The sequence below is a fragment of the Chiloscyllium plagiosum genome, unplaced genomic scaffold (genome assembly GCF_037043375.1).
Source record: "Chiloscyllium plagiosum isolate Xiang-an unplaced genomic scaffold, Cpla_swu_hap1 HiC_scaffold_30, whole genome shotgun sequence".
Taxonomy (NCBI): Eukaryota; Metazoa; Chordata; class Chondrichthyes; order Orectolobiformes; family Hemiscylliidae; genus Chiloscyllium; species Chiloscyllium plagiosum.
In genome coordinates, this window is record NW_028270168.1 from 59,862,157 (window position 1) to 59,882,106 (window position 19,950).

General features: G+C 55.2%; 1 protein-coding gene across 1 annotated transcript in view; it reads right to left on the reverse strand.

Annotated features, from left to right (window-relative positions):
- LOC148142215 (microtubule-actin cross-linking factor 1, isoforms 6/7-like) overlaps window positions 1-19,950 on the reverse strand; it is a 205,417-nt gene that overhangs the window by 173,449 nt on the left and 12,018 nt on the right. The window contains exon 4 of the mRNA XM_087976988.1: window positions 17,828-17,971. Within this exon, the coding sequence (XP_087833114.1) occupies window positions 17,828-17,971 (144 nt within the window). The remainder of the gene's footprint in view (window positions 1-17,827; window positions 17,972-19,950) is intronic.

Consider the following 19,950-nt stretch of genomic DNA (forward strand, 5'->3'; position numbering starts at 1 on the left):
TGAGTGCTGGGTTAATGGGGGGGGGGGGGGAGGGGGGGTGTCCTCACTGAGTGCTGGGTTAATGGGGGTGGGTGGGGGGGAGGGGGGGGTGTCCTCACTGAGTGCTGGGTTAATGGGGGGTGGAGTCCTCACTGAGTGCTGGGTTAATGGTGGGGGGGGTGTCCTCACTGAGTGCTGGGTTAATGGCGGTGGGGGGGAGGGGCGGTGTCCTCACCGAGTGCTGGGTTAATGGGGGTGGGGGGGAGGGGGGTGTCCTTACTGAGTGCTGCGTTAATGGGGGTGGGGGGTGTCCTCGCTGAGTGCTGGGCTAATGGAGAGGGGGTGTCCTCACTGAGTGCAGGGTTAATGGGCGGGGTGTCCTCACTGAGTGCTGGGTGAGGGGGGGGGGGGGTGTCCTCACTGAGTGCTGGGTTAATAGGGGTGGGGGTTGTCCTCACTGAGTGCTGGGTGGGGGGGGGGTGTCCTCACTGAGTGCTGGGTTAATGGGGGGGGGGTGTCCTCACTGAGTGCTGGGTTAATGCGGGGGGGGGGTGTCCTCACTGAGTGCTGGGTTAATGGGGGTGGGGGGGAGGGGGGGTGTCCTCACTCAGTGCTGGGTTAATGGGGGTGGGGGGTGTCCTCACTGAGTGCTGGGTTAATGGGGGGGGGGTGTCCTCACTGAGTGCTGGGTTAATGGGGGTGGGGGGGAGGGGGGGGTGTCCTCACTGAGTGCTGGGTTAATGGGGGTGGGGTGAGAGGAGGGGGGGTGTCCTCACTGAGTGCTTGGTTAATGGGGGGGTGGGAGGGGGGGTGTCCTCACTGAGTGCTGGGTTAATGGGGGTGGGGGGAGGGGGGTGTCCTCACTGAGTGCTGGGTTAATGGGGGGAGGGGGAGGAGGGGTGTCCTCACTGAGTGCTGGGTTAATGGGGGGTGGGGTCCTCACTGAGTGCTGGGTTAATGGGGGGGGAGGTCCTCACTGAGTGCTGGGTTAATGGGGGTTGTCCTCACTGAGTGCTGGGTAAATGGGGGTGGGGGGTGTCCTCACTGAGTGCTGGGTTAATAGAGGGGGTTGTCCTCACTGAGAGCTTGGTTAATGGGGAGGGGTGTCCTCACTGAGTGCTGGGTTAATGGGGGTGAGGGGCGTCCTCACTGAGTGCTGGGTTAATGGGGGTGGGGGGTGTCCTCACTGAGTGCTGGGTTAATGGGGGGGGGGGGTGCCCTCACTGAGTGCTGGGTTAATGGGGGGGGATGTCCTCACTGAGTGCTGGGTTAATGGGGGGGGGGGTGTACTCACTGAGTGCTGGGTTAATGGAGGGGGGAGGTCCTCACTGAGTGCTGGGTTAATGGGGGGGGTGTCCTCACTAACTGCTCGGTTAATGGGGGGGGGGGGGTCCTCACTGAGTGCTGGGTTAATGGTGTGGGGGATGGGGTGGGTGTCCTCACTGAGTGCTGGGTTAATGGGGGTGGGGGGGTGTCCTCACTGAGTGCTGGGTTAATGGGGGGGGGGTGTCCTCACTGAGTGCTGGGTTAATAGGGGGTGGGGGGGAGAGGGGTGTCCTCACTGAGTGCTGACGTGTCCTCACTGAGTGCTGGGTTAATGGGGGTGGGGGGGTGTCCTCACTGAGTGCTGAGGTGTCCTCACTGAGTGCTGGGTTAATGGGGGTGGGGGGTAGGGGGGTGTCCTCACTGAGTGCTGGGTTAATGGGGCGGGGGGGTCCTCACTGAGTGCTTGGTTAATGGGGGTGGGGGGGAGGGGGGTGTCCTCACTGAGTGTTGAGTTAATGGGGGTGGGGGGGAGGGGGGTGTCCTCACTGAGTGCTGGGTTAGTGGGGGGAGGGGGAGGAGGGGTGTCCTCACTGAGTGCTGGGTTAATGGGGGGTGGGGTCCTCACTGAGTGCTGGGTTAATGGGGGGGTGTCCTCACTGAGTGCTGGGTTAATGGGGGTGGGGGGTGTCCTCACTGAGTGCTGGGTTAATAGAGGGGGTTGTCCTCACTGAGAGCTTGGTTAATGGGGAGGGGTGTCCTCACTGAGTGCTGGGTTAATGGGGGGGTGGGGTCCTCACTGAGTGCTGGGTTAATGGGCGGGGTGTCCTCACTGAGTGCTGGGTGGGGGGGGGTGTACTCACTGAGTGCTGGGTTAATGGGCGGGGTGTCCTCACTGAGTGCTGGGTGGGGGGGGGGTGTCCTCACTGAGTGCTGGGTTAATGGGGGGGGGGCGTCCTCACTGAGTGCTGGGTTAATGGGGGAGGGGGTGTCCTCACTGAGTGCTGGGTTAATGGGGGTGGGGGGTGTCCTCACTGAGTGCTGGGTTAATGGGGGTGGTGGGGAGGGTGGGGTGTCCTCACTCAGTGCTGGGTTAATGGGGGGTGAGGGGGAGGGGGGTGTCCTCATTGAGTGCTGGGTTAATGGGGGGGGTGTCCTCACTGAGTGCTGGGTTAATGGGGGTGAGGGGTGTCCTCACTGAGTGCTGGGCTAATGGAGGGGGGGTGTCCTCACTGAGTGCTGGGTTAATGGGCGGGGTGTCCTCACTGAGTGCTGGGTGAGGGGGGGGGTGTCCTCACTGAGTGCTGGGTTAATAGGGGTGGGGGGTGTCCTCACTGAGTGCTGGGTTAATGGGGGTGGGTGTCCTCACTGAGTGCTGGGTTAATGGGGGGGGTGTCCTCACTGAGTGCTGGGTTAATGGGGGTGGGGGGTGTCCTCACTGAGTGCTGGGTTAATGGCGGTGGGGGGTGTCCTCACTGAGTGCTGGGTTAATGGGGTGGGGGGGGGGGTCCTCACTGAGTGCTGGGTTAATGGGGGTGTGGGGTGCCCTCACTGAGTGCTGGATTAATGGTGGTGGGGGGTGTCCTCACTGAGTGCTGGGTTAATGGGGGGGGGGGGTGTCCTCACTGAGTGCTGGATTAATGGGGGTGGGGGGTGTCCTCACTGAGTGCTGGGTTAATGGGGGGGAGGTGTGCTCACTGAGTGCTGGGTTAATGGGGGTGAGGGGTGTCCTCACTGAGTGCTGGGTTAATAGAGGGGGTTGTCCTCACTGAGTGCTGGGTTAATGGGGGTGGGGGGTGTCCTCACTGAGTGCTGGGTTAGTGGGGGGAGGGGGAGGAGGGGTGTCCTCACTGAGTGCTGGGTTAATGGGGGGTGGGGTCCTCACTGAGTGCTGGGTTAATGAGGGGGTGTCCTCACTGAGTGCTGGGTTAATGGGGGTGGGGGGTGTCCTCACTGAGTGCTGGGTTAATAGAGGGGGTTGTCCTCACTGAGTGCTGGGTTAATGGGGGCGTGGGGTGTCCTCACTGAGTGCTGGGTTAATAGAGGGGGTTGTCCTCACTGAGAGCTTGGTTAATGGGGAGGGGTGTCCTCACTGAGTGCTGGGTTAATGGGGGGGTGGGGTTCTCACTGAGTGCTGGGTTAATGGGGGGTGGGGTCCTCACTGAGTGCTGGGTTAATGGGGGGGTTGTCCTCACTGAGTGCTGGGTTAATGGGGGGGGGGAGGTCCTTACTGAGTGCTGGGTTAATGGGGGGGGTATCCTCACTGACTGCTGGGTTAATGGGGGGGTGTCCTCACTGAGTGCTGGGTTAATGGGGGTGGGCGGGAGAGGGGGGGGGTGTCCTCACTGAGTGCTGGGTTAATGGGGGGGGGGTGTCCTCACTGAGTGCTGGGTTAATGGCGGGGGTGTGTCCTCACTGAGTGCTGGGTTAATGGGGGTGGGGGGAGGAGGGGTGTCCTCACTGAGTGCTGGGTTAATGGGGGGGGTGTCCTCACTGTGTGCTGGGTTAATGGGGGTGGGGGGAGTGGGGGGGTGGGGGGAGTGGGGGGGGAGGGGGGTGTCCTCACTGAGTGCTGGGTTAATGGGGGTTGGGGTCCTCACTGAGTGCTGGGTTAATGGCGGGGGGGTGTCCTCACTGAGTGCTGGGTTAATGGGGGTGGGGGGAGGAGGGGTGTCCTCACTGAGTGCTGGGTTAATGGGGGGGGGTGTCCTCACTGTGTGCTGGGTTAATGGGGGTGGGGGGGGGAGGGGGGTGTCCTCACTGAGTGCTGGGTTAATGGGGGTGGGGGGAGGGGGGGTGTCCTCACTGAGTGCTGGGTTAATGGGGGGGTGGTGTCCTCACTGAGTGCTGGGTAAGGGGGCGGTGTCCTCACCGAGTGCTGGGTTAATGGGGGTGGGGTGTCCTCACTGAGTGCTGGGTTAATGGGGGTGGGGGGGAGGGGGGGTGTCCTCACCGAGTGCTGGGTTAATGGGGGTGGGGGGGAGGGGGGTGTCCTCACTGAGTGCTGGGTTAATGGGGGGGGTGTCCTCACTGAGTGCTGCGTTAATGGGGGTGGGGGGTGTCCTCGCTGAGTGCTGGGCTAATGGAGAGGGGGTGTCCTCACTGAGTGCTGGGTTAATGGGCGGGGTGTCCTCACTGAGTGCTGGGTGAGGGGGGGGGGGGGGGTGTCCTCACTGAGTGCTGGGTTAATAGGGGTGGGGGTTGTCCTCACTGAGTGCTGGGTGGGGGGGGGGTGTCCTCGCTGAGTGCTGGGTTAATGGGGGGGGGTGTCCTCACTGAGTGCTAGGTTAATGGGGGGGGGGGATGTCCTCACTGAGTGCTGGGTTAATGGGGGTGGGGGGGAGGGGGGGTGTCCTCACCGAGTGCTGGGTTAATGGGGGTGGGGGGGAGGGGGTTGTCCTCACTGAGTGCTGGGTTAATGGGGGTGGGGGGTGTCCTCACTGAGTGCTGGGTTAATGGGGGGGGCGTGTCCTCACTGAGTGCTGGGTTAATGGGGGTGTGGGGGAGGGGGGGTGTCCTCACTGAGTGCTGGTTAATGGGGGTGGGGGGTGTCCTCACTGAGTGCTGGGCTAATGGAGGGGGGGTGTCCTCACTGAGTGCTGGGTTAATGGGCGGGGTGTCCTCACTGAGTGCTGGGTGAGGGGGGGGGGTTGTCCTCACTGAGTGCTGGGTTAATAGGGGTGGGGGTTGTCCTCACTGAGTGCTGGGTTAATGGGGGTGGTGTCCTCACTGAGTGCTGCGTTAATGGGGGTGGGGGGTGTCCTCGCTGAGTGCTGGGCTAATGGAGAGGGGGTGTCCTCACTGAGTGCTGGGTTAATGGGCGGGGTGTCCTCACTGAGTGCTGGGTTAATAGGGGTGGGGGTTGTCCTCACTGAGTGCTGGGTGGGGGGGGGGTGTCCTCACTGAGTGCTGGGTTAATGGGGGGGGGGTGTCCTCACTGAGTGCTGGGTTAATGGGGGTGGGGGGAAGGGGGTTGTCCTCACTCAGTGCTGGGTTAATGGGGGTGGGGGGTGTCCTCACTGAGTGCTGGGTTAATGGGGGTGGGGGGGAGGTGGGGTGTCCTCACTCAGTGCTGGGTTAATGGGGGTGGGGGGTGTCCTCACTGAGTGCTGGGCTAATGGAGGGCGGGTGTCCTCACTGAGTGCTGGGTTAATGGGCGGGGTGTCCTCACTGAGTGCTGGGTGAGGGGGGGGGTGTCCTCACTGAGTGCTGGGTTAATAGGGGTGGGGGTTGTCCTCACTGAGTGCTGGGTTAATGGGGGGGGGTGTCCTCACTGAGTGCTGGGTTAATGGGGGGGGTGTCCTCACTGACTGCTCGGTTAATGGGGGGGGGGTCCTCACTGAGTGCTGGGTTAATGGTGTGGGGGATGGGGGGGGTGGCCTTACTGAGTGCTGGGTTAATGGGGGGGGGGTGTCCTCACTGAGTGCTGGGTTAATAGGGGGTGGGGGGGAGAGGGGTGTCCTCACTGAGTGCTGACGTGTCCTCACTGAGTGCTGGGTTAATGGGGGTGGGGGGGTGTCCTCACTGAGTGCTGAGGTGTCCTCACTGAGTGCTGGGTTAATGGGGGTGGGGGGTAGGGGGGTGTCCTCACTGAGTGCTGGGTTAATGGGGCGGGGGGGTCCTCACTGAGTGCTTGGTTAATGGGGGTGGGGGGGAGGGGGGTGTCCTCACTGAGTGTTGAGATAATGGGGGTGGGGGGGTGTCCTCACTGAGTGCTGGGTTAGTGGGGGGAGGGGGAGGAGGGGTGTTCTCACTGAGTGCTGGGTTAATGGGGGGTGGGGTCCTCACTGAGTGCTGGGTTAATGGGGGGGTGTCCTCACTGAGTGCTGGGTTAATGGGGGTGGGGGGTGTCCTCACTGAGTGCTGGGTTAATAGAGGGGGTTGTCCTCACTGAGAGCTTGGTTAATGGGGAGGGGTGTCCTCACTGAGTGCTGGGTTAATGGGGGGGTGGGGTCCTCACTGAGTGCTGGGTTAATGGGCGGGATGTCCTCACTGAGTGCTGGGTGGGGGGGGGGGGGGGTGTCCTCACTGAGTGCTGGGTTAATGGGGGGGGGGGTGGTGTCCTCACTGAGTGCTGGGTTAATGGGGGAGGGGGTGTCCTCACTGAGTGCTGGGTTAATGGGGGTGGGGGGTGTCCTCACTGAGTGCTGGGTTAATGGGGGTGGGGGGGAGGGTGGGGTGTCCTCACTCAGTGCTGGGTTAATGGGGGGTGGGGGGGAGGGGGGTGTCCTCATTGAGTGCTGGGTTAATGGGGGGGGTGTCCTCACTGAATGCTGGGTTAATGGGGGTGAGGGGTGTCCTCACTGAGTGCTGGGCTAATGGAGGGGGGGTGTCCTCACTGAGTGCTGGGTTAATGGGCGGGGTGTCCTCACTGAGTGCTGGGTGAGGGGGGGTGTCCACACTGAGTGCTGGGTTAATAGGGGTGGGGGGTGTCCTCACTGAGTGCTGGGTTAATGGGGGTGGGTGTCCTCACTGAGTGCTGGGTTAATGGGGGGGGGTCCTCACTGAGTGCTGGGTTAATGGGGGGTGGGGTCCTCACTGAGTGCTGGGTTAATGGGGGGGGAGGTCCTCACTGAGTGCTGGGTTAATGGGGGGGTGTCCTCACTGAGTGCTGGGTAAATGGGGGTGGGGGGTGTCCTCACTGAGTGCTGGGTTAATAGAGGGGGTTGTCCTCACTGAGAGCTTGGTTAATGGGGAGGGGTGTCCTCACTGAGTGCTGGGTTAATGGGGGTGAGGGGTGTCCTCACTGAGTGCTGGGTTAATGGGGGTGGGGGGTGTCCTCACTGAGTGCTGGGTTAATGGGGGGGGGGTGCCCTCACTGAGTGCTGGGTTAATGGGGGGGGATGTCCTCACTGAGTGCTGGGTTAATGGGGGGGGGTGTACTCACTGAGTGCTGGGTTAATGGAGGGGGGAGGTCCTCACTGAGTGCTGGGTTAATGGGGGGGGTGTCCTCACTGACTGCTCGGTTAATGGGGGGGGGGGTCCTCACTGAGTGCTGGGTTAATGGTGTGGGGAATGGGGGGGGTGTCCTCACTGAGTGCTGGGTTAATGGGGGGGGGGTGTCCTCACTGAGTGCTGGGTTAATAGGGGGTGGGGGGGAGAGGGGTGTCCTCACTGAGTGCTGACGTGTCCTCACTGAGTGCTGGGTTAATGGGGGTGGGGGGGTGTCCTCACTGAGTGCTGAGGTGTCCTCACTGAGTGCTGGGTTAATGGGGGTGGGGGGTAGGGGGGTGTCCTCACTGAGTGCTGGGTTAATGGGGCGGGGGGGTCCTCACTGAGTGCTTGGTTAATGGGGGTGGGGGGGAGGGGGGTGTCCTCACTGAGTGTTGAGTTAATGGGGGTGGGGGGGAGGGGGGTGTCCTCACTGAGTGCTGGGTTAGTGGGGGGAGGGGGAGGAGGGGTGTCCTCACTGAGTGCTGGGTTAATGGGGGGTGGGGTCCTCACTGAGTGCTGGGTTAATGGGGGGGTGTCCTCACTGAGTGCTGGGTTAATGGGGGTGGGGGGTGTCCTCACTGAGTGCTGGGTTAATAGAGGGGGTTGTCCTCACTGAGAGCTTGGTTAATGGGGAGGGGTGTCCTCACTGAGTGCTGGGTTAATGGGGGGGTGGGGTCTTCACTGAGTGCTGGGTTAATGGGCGGGGTGTCCTCACTGAGTGCTGGGTGGGGGGGGGGGGTGTCCTCACTGAGTGCTGGGTTAATGGGGGGGGGTGGTGTCCTCACTGAGTGCTGGGTTAATGGGGGGGGGGCGTCCTCACTGAGTGCTGGGTTAATGGGGGAGGGGGTGTCCTCACTGAGTGCTGGGTTAATGGGTGTGGGGGGTGTCCTCACTGAGTGCTGGGTTAATGGGGGTGGGGGGGAGGGTGGGGTGTCCTCACTCAGTGCTGGGTTAATGGGGGGTGGGGGGGAGGGGGGTGTCCTCATTGAGTGCTGGGTTAATGGGGGGGTGTCCTCACTGAGTGCTGGGTTAATGGGGGTGGGGGATGTCCTCACTGAGTGCTGGGTTAATGGTGGTGGGGTGTGTCCTCGCTGAGTGCTGGGTTAATGGGGGTGGGGGGTGTCCTCACTGAGTGCTGTGTTAATGGGGGTGGGGGGTGTCCTCACTGAGTGCTGGGTTAATGGGCGGGGTGTCCTCACTGAGTGCTGGGTGGGGGGGGGGGTGTCCTCACTGAGTACTGGGTTAATGGGGGGGGGGGGGGGGTGGTGTCCTCACTGAGTGCTGGCTTAATGGGGGCGGGCGTCCTCACTGAGTGCTGGGTTAATGGGGGTGGGGGGTGTCCTCACTGAGTGCTGGGTTAATGGGGGTGGGGGGTGTCCTCACTGAGTGCTGTGTTAATGGGGGTTGGGGGTGTCCTCACTGAGTGCTGGGTTTAATGGGGGGGGTGTCCTCACTGAGTGCTGGGTTAATGGGGGTTGGGGATGTCCTCACTGAGTGCTGGGTTTAATGGGGGGGGTGTCCTCACTGAGTGCTGGGTTAATGGGGGTGGGGGGTGTCCTCACTGAGTGCTCGGTTAGCAGCTCCTCCAGCTGCCCAATATTTTCGGAGAGAGCCTCCTGGTCTCTCCGACTCAGTGACTCAGCTGTTTCCTCCAGCCATTCCTGTAGATGCTGCAAATCCTGTTGCTCCAAATGAAGGGACAACATTGCTGCTTCCAGTCGATCTCCCTGGCAACTGGCCCAGCTCCTGACCTGCAACACAACCAGAGACACACATAGATTTAACAAAGTGTTGGAAAATGGAATTGTGATAAAATGAGGGGGGTGGGATTGTGGTGTAATGTGATGATCACGAGACAATTAATTCAAAGCCCTTTGTTTTCAAAGATTTGTTTTCAAATCCAACAAAAACAAAACATTGAAGTTAACATTAATTAATAAACCTGGAAGATAAATCTGGTCTCTGTGAAGGTGACCAAAGATATTGAAATGTTCAACCAGCCAGGATCACACTGAATGTCCGAATCATAGAGTCCCTACAATGTGGAAGCAGGCCATTCAGCCCATCAAATCCATACTGACCCTTCAAATAACAGACTACCCTTACCCTTTATCTCTGCATTTCCCATGGTCAATCCACCCTAACCTGACAGCTTTGGACTGTGGGAGGAAACCCACACAGACATGGGGAGAATGTGCAAACTCCACGCAGAGTGTTGCCCAAGGTTGGAATTGAACCTGGGTCCCTGGTGCTGTGAGGCCGCAGTGCTAACCACTGAGCCACTGTGCTGGCCTACGCTGGCTCCATCACAGCCAGGGCAGACTTAGTAGGCTGAATGGCCTACTCCTATGTTGCTATCATTGTCCAGTGTGTACATGGTGTACATATGACTCCATATCGACAGCAATGTGTTTGATTTTTAACTGCCCCCTGAAATGCCCAATCAGGCCACCAGTTCAAGGGTAATTAGTGAAGGGCAGTAACTGACAGCTCAAACAGCGACGCCAACAACAAATGAAAGAATAAAGAATTTCAAATTCTGTGGAGATACCTGGATGTTTTATAAAAGGGATCACCAGATGACCATTGTGAACTTTCAAACATAGTTTCACAAAGTAACCCTTCGAAATTACTTCACTTAGTTAAGTGCTTGGGTTTGCTTAGTCATACAGCACAGAAACAGACCCTTCGGTTCAACGTGTCCATGCTGACCAGGTTTCCTCAACTCAACTAGTCGGATTTGTCTGCATTTGGCCCATATCCCTCTAAACCTTTCCAATTCATGTACCTGTCCAAATGACTTTTAAATGTTCTAATTGTACTAGCCTACACCACTTCCTCTGGCAGCTCACTCCATACACACACCACCCTCTGTGTGAAAACGTTGCCACTCAGATCCCTTTTAAATCTTTCCTCCCCTTAAACCTATTCCGTCTACTTTTTGACTACCTTTACCATGGAGAAAAGACCTTGGTAATTCAGCTATCCATGCTCCTCGTGATTTTTGTAAACAGGCAGCACAGTAGCTCAGTGGTTAGCACTGCTGCCTCACAGCACTAGGGTCCCAGGTTTGATCCCAGCCTCAGGTGACTGTCTGTGTGGAGCTTGCACATTCTCCCCGTGTCTGTGTGGGTTTCCTCCCACAGTCCAAAGATGTGCAGGCCAGGTGAATTGGCCAGGCTAAATTGCCCATAGTGTTAGGTGCATTAGTCAGAGGGAAATGGGACTGGGTGGGTTACTCTTCAGAGGGTCAGTGTAGACTGGTTGGGTCGAAGGGCCTGTTTCCACACGAGGGAATCTAATCATAAACCTCTGTAAAGTCACCTCAATAAAAGTCCCAGCCCATTCAAGAACATCCTTGCTTTCCAGTTTAATAATATCCTTCATGTAGCAGGGTGACCAGAATTGTATGCAGTAGTCCAAATCAATGTCTTGTACTCAGCCCTCTGACCAATGAAGGCTGCTTCATCAGCCTGTCTACCTGTGACGCCATACACCTTGTTCAACACCATTCCTGTGGTGTAAAATTCCAAGCAGTGGAATGTGGTGAAACGGTTAAAAATTATGTCCCAATACATGTGTGAATCTAACCAGAATGGAGGTGTTGCTTAGTCCCGTGTGAATCTTCTTATCTGTATGTAACCAGAATGGAATGTGTTTTTTAGCCTTGCTCTGCTGTTCACATGAATGTTTATATCTGGAAGGGAGTATATCAGCTGGAAAAGTCTCCAGTTCGGTGAGTCTGCTCCGGGGTTACGTTTAACCGCCGAGCGTGGGTTGTTGGCAACCGCTCTACGAGAACTGACGGCTCCCAGTTTTTGTAACATGTAGAGTGAGTATAAGCCAGACCCGTTGTGCGACACTGCGGGGAATAAAATGCCCATATTCTAGCAGTCTCGCCTCTTGGTCGTTTGTTCTGTGTCAGACTACTCTCCTACGAACCTGACCTTGAGAATTTTTTTAAAACATTTGGCGTAGTCGAGCAGGGTCAATCGCAATTGAGGAGAGATTTTGATACAGAACAATGTTTTGGAAAACGACTAAGAAACCAGAAGAACAAACTGTGGAGGTCCCGACCGTCCCGGGATGGCATGGATGTGGGCATGTACGTGGCAGTTTGTTTGAGAAAGGATCCCAGTCCTGCCGAAGAACCCCTTGCCTGGGGTACAGCGGAGGATGTGGGCATGTCCAAAAGGCTGAAGCGGAGTTAACAGAATTGAATGGGATTGAACTGAACTGAACTGAGTGGAACTGAAGTGAATCAAATTGAACGGAACAAAATGGAACTGAGCTAAATTGAATTGAAATGGACGGAACTGAATTGAATTACACTGAATTGACTGAACTGAAATTAACTGAAACGAATTGAACTGAATTAAGCATAATGTAACACATGTATTGGGCCAAGCAGTGGAATGTGGTGTAAAATTCCAAGCAGTGGAATGTGGTGAAACGGTTAAAAATTATGTCCCAATACATGTGTGAATCTAACCAGAATGGAGGTGTTGCTTAGTCCCGTGTGAATCTTCTTATCTGTATGTAACCAGAATGGAATGTGTTTTTTAGCCTTGCTCTGCTGTTCACATGAATGTTTATATCTGGAAGGGAGTATATCAGCTGGAAAAGTCTCCAGTTCGGTGAGTCTGCTCCGGGGTTACGTTTAACCGCCGAGCGTGGGTTGTTGGCAACCGCTCTACGAGAACTGACGGCTCCCAGTTTTTGTAACATGTAGAGTGAGTATAAGCCAGACCCGTTGTGCGACACTGCGGGGAATAAAATGCCCATATTCTAGCAGTCTCGCCTCTTGGTCGTTTGTTCTGTGTCAGACTACTCTCCTACGAACCTGACCTTGAGAATTTTTTTAAAACAATTCCCCAGAGCCCTGCCATGAACTGTGTAAGACCTGCTCCAGCTTGCCCTACCAAAATGCAACACCTTGCATTTATCTGAATTAAACTCCATCAATCATTCCTTGGCCCAGTTGATCAAGATGTTGTATTCTTAGACAACCTGTCCACTACACCACCAATTTCAGTGTCGTCCCCAAACTTACTAACCATTCCTCCTACATTCTCATCCAAGTCATTGTACAAATGATGAACAACAATGAATCTAGCACCAATCCTTGTAGCACACTGATGAGAAATATTCATTTAGGCTCTTACCTATCTCCTGTGACTTCACTCATAGACTGCCTCATTGATCTTTAAGGGGCCCTATTCTCTTCCTCATTACTCTTGTGCCCTTAACATACTTGTAGAAACTCTCTGCATTCTCCTTTACCTTATCTGCCAAAACTACGTGATGTTCCCTTTTTGCCCTCCTGATTTCCATCTGAAGTAGAACATAGAACATAGAACAATACAGCACAGAACAGGCCATTCGGCCCACGATGTTGTGCCGAACATTTGTCCTAGCTTAAGCACCCATCCATGTACCTATCCAATTGCTGCTTAAAGGTCACCAAAGATTCTGACTCTACCACTCCCACAGGCAGCGCATTCCATGCCCCCACCACTCTCTGGGTAAAGAACCTACCCCTGACATCCCCCCTATACCTTCCACCCTTCACCTTAAATTTATGTCCCCTTATAACACTCTGTTGTACCCAGGGAAAAAGTTTCTGTCTACTCTATCTATTCCTCTGATCATCTTATAAACCTCTATCAAGTCACCCCTCAACCTTCGCCGTTCCAATGAGAAAAGGCCTAGCACTCTCAACCTTTCCTCGTACGACCTATTCTCCATTCCAGGCAACATCCTGGTAAATCTCCTCTGCACCCTCTCCAAAGCTTCCACATCTTTCTTAAAATGAGGCGACCAGAACTGCACACAGTACTCCAAATGTGGCCTTACCAAGGTCCTATACAGCTGCAACATCACCTCACGACTCTTGAATTCAATCCCTCTGCTAATGAACGCTAATACACCATAGGCCCTCTTAGAAGCTCCATCCACCTGAGTGGATTCCTGAAGAAGGGCTTATGCCCGAAACGTCGATCCTCCTGTTTCCTGGATGCTGCCTGACCTGCTGCGCTTTTCCAGCAACACATTTCCAGCTCTGATCTCCAGCATCTGCAGACCTCACTTTCTCCTCGAACCTTATCAAATGCCTTTCTAAAATCCATGTACACTACATCCACTGCTCTACCCTCATCCACATGCTTGGTCACCTCCTCAAAGAATTCAATAGACTTGTAAGGCAAGACCTACCCCTCACAAATCCGTGCTGGCTGTCCCTAATCAAGCAGTGTCTTTCCAGATACTCATAAATCCTATCCCTCAGTACCCTTTCCATTACTTTGCCTACGACCGAAGTAAGACTAACTGGCCTGTAATTCCCGGGGTTATCCCTATTCCCTTTTTTGGACAGGGGCACAACATTCACCACTCTCCAGTCCCTTGGTACCACCCCCGTTGACAGTGAAGACGAAAAGATCATTGCCAACGGTACTGCAATTTCCTCTCTTGCTTCCCACATAATCCTAGGATATATCCCGTCAGGCCTGGGGGACTTGTCTATCCTTAAGTTGTTCAAAATGCCCAACACGTCTTCCTTCCTAACAAGTATCTCCTCTAGCTTACCAGTCCGTTTCACACTCTCCTCTTCAACAATACAGTCCCTCTCGTTTGTAAATACTGAAGAAATGTACTCATTCAAGACCTCCCCCAACTCTTCCGACTCAATACACAGTCTCCCACTACTGTCCTTGATCGGACCTACCCTCGTTCTCATCATTCTCATGTTTCTCACATACGCATAAAATGCCTTGGGGTTATCCTTGATCCTACCCGCCAAAGATTTTTCATGCCCCCTCTTAGCTCTCCTAATCCCTTTCTTCAGGTCCCTTCTGGCTATCCTGTATCCCTCCACTGCTCTGTCTGAACCCTGTTTCCTCAACCTTATGTAAGCCTCCTTCTTCCTCCTTACAAGACATTCAACCTCCCTCATCAACCAAGGTTCCCTCACACGACCATTTCTTTCCTGCCTGACAGGTACATACATATCAAGGACACGTCGTATCTGTTCCTTGAAAAGGTTCCACATTTCCTCGACATCCTTCCCTGACAGCCTATGCTCCCAAGTGTGCTGTTACATGCCCAATATACTGAGGGAGTCACTTGATCCCAGCTGTCTATATCTGACATATACCTCCTAATTTTTCTTGACCAGAACCTCAATGTTTCTAGTCATCCGGAGTTCCCTACTCTTGCCAATTTTGTCCTTCACACTAACAGGAACATGCTGTCCCTGAACTCTCATTATCTCACTTTTTAAACCCTTCCACTTGCTAGATGTCCCTTTACCCGAAAACAGCCTCCACCGATCAACTTTTGAAAGTTCCTGACTAAGACCATTAAAATTGACCTTGCCGCAATTTAGAACTTTAACTTGTGGGCTGGACTTATCCTTTTCTGTAACTATTTTAAAACTAAAAGAAGTATGGTCACTGGTCCCAAAGTGCATCCCCATTAACACCTCAGTCATTTGTCTGCTTTATTTCCCAACTGGAGGTCAGGTTTTGCCCCATCTCTTCAATTTGGACCATCTCCAAATTGATTGAGAAAGATATCCTGGACATACTTAACAAATTTGAGCTAAGTATAATTTATTAACCAACAGAAAGCAGCAAGTCAAGATAAATGGGTCTGGTTAGCAGGATTTAGTTAGCAGGGTTAGTCTGGTTAGTAGGGTTACTTTGGTTAGCAGGGTTTAACTAGTGTAGTGCCACTGGGTTTGGTCCTTGGATCCCAACCTTTTTTTTCCACTTGAGGGACATGAGTGTCACTGGCTGGGTCATATTCATTGCCCGTCCCTAATTGCCCCTTGAGAAGGTTGGGGTGAGCTGTTTTCTTGAACCGCTGCAGTCCATGTGCTGTAGGTAGACCCACAATGTCCCTTAGTGAGGGAATTCCAGGATTCTGACCCGGTGACAGTGAAGGACCAGCAATATATTTCCAAGATAGGGTGGGCAGTGGAGGGGAACCTACAGGGGGTGGTGTTCTGCTGCTATTGTCTTTCCAGATGGAAGTGGTTCTGGGTTTGGAAGGTGCTGTCTGAGGGTCTTTGGTAAATTTCTGCAGTGCATCTTGTAGATAGTACGCACTGATGCTACTGAGTGTCGGTGGTGGAGGGAGGGGATGCTTGTGGATGTGGTGCCAATCAAGTGGCTGCTTTGTCCTGGATGGTGTCAAGCTTGAGTGTTGTTGGAGCTGCCCCCATCCAGGGCAAATGGGGAGTATTCCATCTGATAAAGGGCTCTGATTCTCCTGCTCTTCAGATGCTGCCTGACCTGCTGTGCTTTTCCAGCAAGACACACCCAACAGTATTCCATCACATTCCTGACTTGTGCCTTGGAGATGATGGACAGGCTTTGGGGAGTCAGGAGGTGAATTATTTGCTGTAGTATTCCCAGCCTCTGACCTACTCTATGTTTATGTAGTGAAAACAAAAAATGATGAAAGTCACAGCAAGTCAGGCAGCATCCATGGAAAGACAGCAAGATGTCATTTTGGGAATGGATGACTTTCGAATGAAGGGTCATCTAGACTCGAAACACTAGCTTGATCTCTCTGCATGGATGCTGCCTGACCTGCTGTGATTTTATTGTTTTCAGTATAGACTCGAGGAACTGCAATAATTTTCTCTTATATTTATGTGGTGAGTCCAGTTGAGCTTCTGGCCAATGTAACCCCAAGGATGTTGGTAGTAGGGAATTCAGTGATGGTGACACCATTGAATGTCAAGGGGAGATGTCTCTTATTGGTGATGGTCATAGCCTGGCATTTGAGTGGTGTGAACATTACTGGTCATTTGTCAGCCCAAGCCTGGATATTGTCCAGACCTTGTTGCATTTGAACACAGACTGCCTCAGTGTCTGAGGTGATTTTCAACAGTGGTGTGTTTGAGGGTTATGGAGAGTGGGCAGGTTAGTGGAGTTGAGGCTGAGATGAAATCAGTCATAATCATATTAAATGCCTCACAAAGTTGTTAGAGTTCTTTGATAAAGTGACCAGGAAGATTGATGAGGGTGGGGCGGTAGACCTAGTGCTGAATTTCAGTCAGGCCTTTTAAGGTTCCACAAGGCAGGTAGCTCTGGAAGGTTAGACCTTATGGAATCCAGGGTGAGCTGGCAAATTGGATACCCAATTGGTTTGATGGTAGGACGCAGAGGGTAATAGTGGAAGGATGCTTGTCAGACTGGAGGCTTGTGAGTAGTGGAGTACCTCAGGGGTCAGTGTTGGGTCCATTGCTGTTTGTTACCTATATCAATGATTTGGATGAGAATGTCCAAGGCATTCATTAATTTGCTGTTGACTCTAAACTAAGCAGCATTGTGGACAGTGAGGAAGGTTATCAGAAATTGCAGCAAGACCTTGACCAGCTGGGGAGTTTATGGAGTTTAGTATGGATAAGTGTGTGGTCTTGCATTTTGGAAAGTCAAATCAAGGTAGGAATTTCACGGTGAATGGTAGGGCCTTAAGGAGTGTCATGGAACAGAGGGACCTTGGAGTTCAGGTTCACAGTTCTCTGAAAGTGGTGTCCCAGGTGGACAGGGCAATGATGAAGGCTTTTGGCACACTGGCCCTCATCAGTCAGGTCATTGAGTATAGAAGTTGGGAAGTTATGTTGCTGTTATCCAGGATGTTGGTGAGACCACGCTTGGAGTATTGTGTTCAGTTTTGGTCACCTTGTTGTAGGAAGGACGTCACTAACCTAGAAAGAATACAGAAGAAATTTACAAGGATATTGTCTGGACTCCATGGTCTGAGTTTTAGGGAGAGGTTGAACAAGCTAGAATGTGTTTTTTTTGAGCATAGGAGACTGAGGGGGAACTTTTTAGAGGTGTATAAGATTATGAGAGGCATGGACAGGGTAGATACACTAAGTCTTTTTCCCAGGGTTGGAGAATGGAGGACAAGACGACATAAAAGGGAACCTGAGAGGCAACTTTCTTACACACAGGGTGATGTGCATATGGAATGAGCTGCCAGCAGAAGTGGTGGAGGCATAAACATTAATAACATTTAAAAGGCATTTAGACAAATACATGGATAGGAAAGGATTAGAAGGATATGAGCCAAGTGCAGGGAAATGGGGTTATGGAGGTCAGACATTTTGGTCAGCATAGACCAATTTGGACCAAAGGACCTGTCTCCATGCTGTAATACTCTATCAGTCTCTATGACTATGAAATGAGGTAGCAGGCCTTCAGGGGCTGAATGGCCTCCTCTTGCTTTTAGTTTTTAGATTACTTACAATGTGGAAACAGGCCCTTCGGCCCAACAAGTCCACACCGACCCTCCAAAGAGCAAACCACCCAGACCCATTCCCCTACACTTACCCCTTCACCTAACACTACGGGCAATTTAACGTGGCCAATTCACCTGACCTGCATATTTTTGGATTGTGGGAGAAAACCCACGCAGACACGGGGAGAATGTGCAAACTCCACACAGACAGTTGCCTGAGGTGGGAATTGAACCCGGGTCTATGGCGCTGTGAGACAGCAGTGCTAACCACTGAGCCACCCAGAAAAAAAGTAGTCGGAAGAGGGCACCCGCATCTTACATTTCTCCTGTTTGACGGTCTCTGATGAGGAAGTGCTGCTCTGGAAAAACTCAATCTTGCACCATGCTTCGGACTCACCTCATCCCATCGTGTTTGTACCATGTTGATCCAGGATTGGATGATGCTGACTGATTCCGGATTACAGGAAGTCAGGATCTCATTCCCAAGGGCAATGACAGACTCCAGAGCTGGATACTCATGCTCCAGACTGTCAACGGCCTCCTGAAACAGATATCAGAACATCAGCTCCCTCCATCCTGCTCACCCTTCCCTACTCCCCACTAATTTACACCACCCTCTTCCCTCCCTCCCCATCACTCTCTGCTTCCCTCCCTCTCCCCTCACCCCCAACCTCTCTCCCTTTCACCTTACCCTCCATCTCCCTCCCTCTCCCCCTCACCCCCACCTCCCACCTCCCTCACCCTCACCTCCCTACCTCCCTCCCTCTCCCCTCACCCCCCACCTCCCTCCCTCTCCCCTCACCCCCCACCTCCCTCCCTCTCCCCTCACCCCCACCTCCCTCCCTCTCCCCTCACCCCCACCTCCCTCTCCCCCTCACCCCCACCTCCCTCTCCCCCTCACCTCCCACCTCCCTCACCCTCACCTCCCTACCTCCCTCTCTCCTCACCTCTCCACCTCCCTCCCTCTCCCCTCACCCCCAACTCCCTCCCTCTCCCCTCACGCCCCCACCTAGCTCTCCCCTTACCCTCCACCCTCCCTCTCTCCTTACCCCCACCTCCCTCTCCCCTCACCCCCACCTCCCTCCCTCTCCCCTTACCCTCCACCCTCCCTCTCCCCTTACCCCCACCTCCCTCCCTCTCCACTCATCCCCCACCTCCCTCTCCCCTCACCCCCACCTCCCTCCCTCTCCCCTCATCTCCACCTCCCTCCCTCTCCCCTCACCCCCATCTCCCTTTGCCCTCGTCCCCAACCTCCCTCCCTCTCCCCTCACCATCCCCTCACCCCCCAGCTCCCTCCCTCACCCCTCACCCCCCCACCTCCCTCTCCCCTCACTCCCAACCTCCCTCCCTCTCCCCTCACCCTCCCACCTCCCTCTCCCCTCATCCCCACCTCCCTCCCTCTCCCCTCACCCCCCCACCTCCCTCTCCCCTTGCCCCCACCTCTCTCCCTCTCCCCTCGCACCCACCTCTCTCCCTCTCCCCTCACCCCCCCACCTCTCTCCCCCTTACCCCCACTTCCCTCCCTCTCCCCTCACCCTCCCACTTCCCTCTCCCCTTACCCCCACTTCCCTCCCTCTCCCCTCACCCCCCCACCTTCTCCCCTCACCCCCAACTCCCTCCCTCTCCCCTCACCCCGCCACCTCCTTCCCTGTCCCCTCACCCCCCCACCTCCCTCTCCCCTCACCCTCCAACTTCCCTCTCTCTCCCCTTACCCTCCCCTCACCCCCAACCCTCCTCCCTCACCCCTTACCCCTCACCTCCCACTCCCCTTACCCCCACCTCCCTCCCATTCCCCTCACCCCCCCACCTCCCTCCCTCTCCCCTCACACCCCAACTCCCTCCCTCTCGCCCCATCCCCCACCTCCCTCCCTCTCCCCCCCCACCTCCCTCCCTCTCCCCTCACCCTCCAACCTCCCTCTCCCCTCACCCTCCAACCTCCCCTCACCCCCCCACCTTACTCCCTCTCCCCTCATCCCCACCTCCCTCCCTCTCCCCTCATCCCCCACCTCCCTCCCTCTGCCCTCACCCCCACCTCCCTCCGTCTCACCTCACTCCCCACCTCCCTCTCCCTCCCCTCACCCCCCACCTCCCTCTCCCCTTACCCCCACCTCCCTCCCTCTCCCCTTACCCCCCACCTCCCTCTCCCCTTATCCCTACCTCCTTCCCTCTCCCCTCGCCCCCCCAACTCCCTCTCCCCTTACCCCCCAACTCCCTCTTCCCTTATGCCCACCTCCCTCCTTCTCCCCTTACCCCCACCTCCCTCCCTCTCCCCTCACCCCCCCACCTCCCTCCCTCTCCCCTCACCCCCCCACCTCCCTCTCCCCTTACCTCCCCACCTCCCCCCCTCCCCTCACCCCCCACCTCCCTCCCTCTCCCCTCACCCCCCACCTCCCTCCCTCTCCCCTCACCCCCCCACCTCCCTCTCCCCTTACCTCCACCTCCCTCCCTCTCCGCTCATCCCCCCCACCTCCCTCTCCCCTTACCCCTCAACTCCCTCTTCCCTTATGCCCACTTCCCTCC